Below are 5239 nucleotides of genomic sequence, written 5' to 3' on the forward strand. Positions count from 1 at the left end.
GAGCGGGTGGAGGTGGCCCCTCTTGGGGATCGTGGTACTTAGGCGGTTGATGTCTCAGAGGAGCAGGGATCGTGTCGTCCAGGGAGAACTAGGCCATACGCTTCCTCCCGTAGTTTCTAAGTAGTTGTATGTGCAGGGCTGGAACATGAAAGTGTTTGATGGCCAGTAGACTATTTCATGAGAGCTGGTGTTAAAGATTTATGCATTTGTCTGCAAGGGCCGCCACGAAAAAGTGCCACAAACAAGCGGCTTAAGCAATAGAAACGTGTTCTCTCCAGCCCTGAGGCCAGAGTCTGAGCTCCGGGTGTGGGCGGCGCCCGCTGCCCCGCACTCTGGGGAAGGCTGTGCTCCCGTCTCCCCTCGCTTCTGCCGTGCAGCATTGTAGCTCCAGTCTTCACATGGTTCTCCCCGTGTGCCCGCCGTGTGCCTGCCTGTGTTCAGGTCTCCCTCTTAAGGACACCTGCTTTATTGGGTTGGGGCCAGGCTGCTGTGATCCTACTATAATAATTATATAATGGGTTAGGACTTCAATATTGAATATTTGGGGGACACAGTTCAACCCATAGCAGGCAGTGTCTGGGCTCAGGCGCCTTAACGAAATACCATGGACTGAGCAGCTTAAACGCTGGAACTTGATCTCCTCACAGTTCTGGGGCTGGAAGTCGGAGATGAGGGTGTCAGCATAGTCAGTCCCTGGTGACGTCGCCCCCTGGTGACAGACAGCCACCGTCTCACTCGGGCTCACATCCTGGGGGGTCTCTGATGTCCCGCCTGAAGGCCCTGCACTCAGGCCCTCATCCCAACCCAGGGACCTCCCCAGGCTCCACCTCCGGACCATCCCACCAGGGGCTGGGCCTCCACATGACTCTGGACAGGTCTCACTCCGTCCATAGCAGGCAGAGAGTACTTTAAACAAAGCGGGGTGTGGGGGGAGGGATAGAGGGGAAGGTGGGGAACAAAGAGTGATTAGGTGGTGAGAATGAACATAGGGCAGGGCTCTCTGTCTAAGTCATTACCTTAACTTCCGCACCCTTGGTCTCCTGGCGCCAGCCGCCAGTGGCACAGACCTGGATGGAGAATTGGTCCCTCCATCTGTTTCTGCCCTTTTCAAGGCAATGCCATGTGCCCTGCCACCAGGAGAGCCCTGGGAAAACAATTTGAACCCAAATGTGTGAATTTTACTTCATGTATATTAAGCAAGAATTTCACTGTATCTAAGTCTTTAAAGAAAACAGACATTTTGACTCATGTCAAAGCCCTGAGGTCGAGGGCTAACGATTTGACGTGTGTATGAAAGCAGACACGGTCTTTCTCACCCTCTGGCCGGAGTGCTGCCTGCAGCCAGGTCACCACCGGAGGCCAGGAGGCCTCCCGATCGCAGGGTGTTAGAGGCTGCGCGTCTGAGCACGGTTCTCGGGCGCCTTTGCTTGATCCCACCCTGTGGTTGGCTTCCTTCCAGGGGCCGGCGAGTCCAGTTTTCCCGCGTGGCTGAGATCCCTCATGACCATTTGCTGCTGTGGGACTGACTGCTACCTCCAGAACGTGGCCATCTCCACGCTGCTGGAAGTGATAAACCACTCCCAGTCCCTCGCTCTAGTCATCGAGGACAAGATGAGGCGCTATAAAAGCTCTGGGTACAGCCCGTTTTTCGGCAAGCTGCAGATGGTGACGGTGCCTCCCATCGCGCCAGGAATCCTGAAGGTCATCGCCGAGAAAACGGACTTCTATCAGGTATTTCCCACCGGAGAGCGGTGGGCGGGACCTGGGTCCTTCTCTCGGACCATGTGCAGAAAGCTGTCCCCAGGGCTGTGGCCGCTCTGGTGACACCAGATTAGGACTGTGCCCGCCGTGGGCTCCTGGCACAGGGTCTGGCCCTGGAGTGAGTTTCCAGTACCAGCAGTTTAGCTGTAACTTGATCCTGGGAAACCACATTCCCGTAGGTCAGAAATAAGTCCTGGGCAGGGCCATGCGCCAGGCAGTGATCAATGTGCTCTGTGCAGAGAAGGCGGCTTTGTCACACGGAAACAGATGGACCAAAAACATCCTTTTATCTGAGTTGTCCCTAAAACACCATAATCTAGGAGACGTCCTCTCTATGACTGGAAGAATGCCTTCAGATAGCCTCCTCCCAGAAGTGGGGGCCCACCTGCTTTGGAGCTGCACCCCATTGGGGCGCGTGCTCCCTGGACTCGGGGAGGAGCTGCAGCTGGCCCCTGGCCCCGCTGTGTACTGAGCTGAGGTCAGGGCTGGGAGACGGAGGACTCACGTGGGATGCAATTTGGGTCCTGGCAGGGAGCCAGGCATCGGCCGCGGCTCTGTTCACAGCAGTGGGAACAGGCAGTTTGTGGCAGTGAAGCCGAAAGGCGATCAGAGCACACCCTGGGTGGGGAGGTGCTGGGTGGCCCTCACAGCGGTGGTCGAGGGCGTGTCTCTGGAGCCCCGGCACTGGGCAGGCTTGGTGTGTGCTCGTTGACCCGTAGGTTCGTGCTCCCGGCTGACCCCTCTCTGAAGCTGAGGGTCTCAGCTGGTGGCAAGCTCCCCGTGTAGCCCGCATCGTGGCCTGTGCAGGGTGACTGCTGGGCTTCCTGGTTGGATTTGTTTTGTTTGTTGACGATGTTTCTTTGTCTGCTAAGGATTCTCACGTAGCAAATGTAGGCAGAAGCCAGGACCTTGGTACCAGGCTGGACTTGTACACCTGGTTCACACCATGTCCCCTTTGTCCCAGAGGGTGGCTCGTGTGCTGTGGAACCAGCTGAACCAGGAGACCCGGGAGCACCACGTCACCTGCGTGGAGCTGTTCTACCGGCTGCACTGCCTGGCCCCGACGGCCAGCATCTGCGAGGACATCATCTGCCACGCCCTCCTGGACCCCGACAAGGCGAGTCTGCAGCCCCAGCCTCCCTCCTGTGAGGGTCCCACTGCTGGGCAGCCTGTCACTCACGGGCCCAGGGCTGACTGCATGGATTCAGCAGGGTTCATTCTGGGGCCGGTGGACATGCTGGTTAGTGAGCAGAAGTGCTAGGGATATCGGGACTAGAAGGCCTCCCGCTGCATGAGCTGTCACCTTTGGAGTCCCCAAACCATGGCTGTGTCCACCTCAGGGCTCCCCCGGGGAAATCTGCCCAGACTGCCTTCGTGTTTGCGGACACGTAGGTGCCTGCGGGCCTGTAGGTGCCTGCGCTGCTAGAAGTGCTGGCACAGGAGGCCGTCGAGAGGAGGCATCGGCCCCGCAGCCCTGGCTGTCCTCGCAGTGCAGTGGTGTCCTGTGCTCTGAGCCATGGGCCTGTCACTTCCCAGGGAAGGGCATGAGCCCCACTCTCCTGTTTCCCTGCCACCACAGGCCTCCCTGTGGCCCTGGGCAGAGGCGAGTGCCACGCTGGAATGTGTGCTTTACTGACAGCGCACAGTGTTACAGGGAGCGAGGGGAGAGGGGCAGGGCGGGCACCAGGCAGGGACCTCCTGCCCCTGCAGCACTGCCCTCCTGCCCCTGAGCTGTCCTTTGCTTCTCAGTTGGGTTTCATGCGACTAAGAACAGTGTCCTGCTGGGAAGCCAGGCTCCTCACGCTCGTTTGTTTCCTAATCAAGGGAACCAGATTGGAGGCTCTGTTCAGATTTTCTGTCCTCTGGCACCTGACGCGGGAGATCCAGGGCAGCCGAGTGACATCACACAACCGCTCCTTCGACAGGTGAGGCTGTCTTTCTCATCATTGACCCGCAGGCAGAAGGCACTTTGCAGGGTTCCCGGTCAGCGTGCTGGGCTGGGGAAGAGAGATGCGTGACTTGGACCACCTGACCTCACATTCCTGATGCACAGCCGCCGCTCTCAGGATCCCCTCAGTGGCCTCAGGCTGGACACACGTGAATAGATACGTGGTGGGGATTTCCCTGCTGTGGTTGAGGAGGAAGGAGACTCCGGTGCGAGTCACTGGGGGGGCTGTCAGAGCGTGCCCCATGGGGCGGGTGCGGGGAGTAGAGAAATGGAAAAGGTCTAGTTCTCGATTGGAGCAGTGGCCACACTGGGTGTATATACTTGTAAAGTCATCAACTGGCTTAAGATGTGAATTGATTGCAGGTACATTATAATCCACATTGTTTTCTAAAAACCCCTCCTTTGTTTCAAAACTCTAAGTGTGGGGTCAGATACAGCCTTACTGGCAGCTAATTGCACCGCCTGGGGCCTATCCCCCGGTCGGATTTAACCGATTGGGCCGAGGCCTGGAGATCAGAACTTTGTTTATTTTTAATATATTTTTATTGATTTCTGAGAAGAAGAAAGAGGGAGAGAATGATAGAAACATCAGTGATATGAGAGAGTCATTGCTTGGCTGCCTCCTGCACACCCCACACTGGGGATCAAGCCTGCAATCTGGGCATGTGCCCTGACTGGGAATTGAACTGTGACCTCCTGGTTCGTAGGTCAATGCTTAACCACTGCACCACACCAGCCAGGCCTGGGGATCTGGACTTTAAAAGCTCCCATGCTGATTCCAGCATGAAGCCAGTGTTTAAATCCCAGGTTCTCCTTTGCTGGGGCCCACAGCCCAGCGTGGGTGAGCTCCCTGGGGGTGTCCCGCACATGGTGCTGCGCGCCGCCCTCAGGATGCACTCCCCCCCTGCAGGTCCCTGTTTGTGGTGTTGGACAGCCTGACCTGCACGGACGGCGCCATCGGTGCGGCGGCCCAGGGCTGGCTGGTGCGGGCACTGTCTCTCGGGGACGTGGCACGCATCCTCGAGCCCTTGCTCCTGCTGCTGCTCCAGCCCAAAACCCAGCGGACTTCCATTCACTGCCTCAAGCAGGAGAACTCGGCGGGTGAGCTTCCCATGCTGGGCAGCCGGGCCAGCTGTGTCCCCAGGGTGCCCGGCCAGGGAGGGAGGGAAGGGCGGTGGACCCTGCTGCCCGCCGTGACAGTTAAGGCACTTGGACCCACTTTGTGATTTTGCCAGATTCAGACGGTGTGAAGGTACTTTGTAAACGTGTGGGGATCGAGCCTGCAACCCAGGCATGTGTCCTGGCCGGGAATTGATCCTCCTGGTTCATAGGTTGATGTTCAGCTACTGAGCCACACCAGCCAGGCTGACTGCTCCAACAGTTTAAAAGACCTGTTCCCTTTGCTTGTCTGCCTTTTGTCCATCATATGATCTAGAGTAGACTCTGGTGCTGTAGTTTCATGGGGGAATTTTATTTTTTATTATTTATTTTTTGGGGGGAATTTTATTAATAGTAATCTTTCTATCTGGC

General features: G+C 57.2%; 1 protein-coding gene across 1 annotated transcript in view; it reads left to right on the forward strand.

Annotated features, from left to right (window-relative positions):
- Positions 1–5239, forward strand: part of DOPEY2 (dopey family member 2) — a 60419-nt gene that overhangs the window by 29600 nt on the left and 25580 nt on the right. The window contains 4 exon segments of the mRNA XM_015570709.1: positions 1451–1731; positions 2726–2878; positions 3586–3686; positions 4620–4810. Coding sequence (XP_015426195.1) covers positions 1451–1731; positions 2726–2878; positions 3586–3686; positions 4620–4810 — 726 coding nt within the window.

The sequence above is a fragment of the Myotis davidii genome, unplaced genomic scaffold (genome assembly GCF_000327345.1).
Source record: "Myotis davidii unplaced genomic scaffold, ASM32734v1 scaffold227, whole genome shotgun sequence".
Taxonomy (NCBI): Eukaryota; Metazoa; Chordata; class Mammalia; order Chiroptera; family Vespertilionidae; genus Myotis; species Myotis davidii.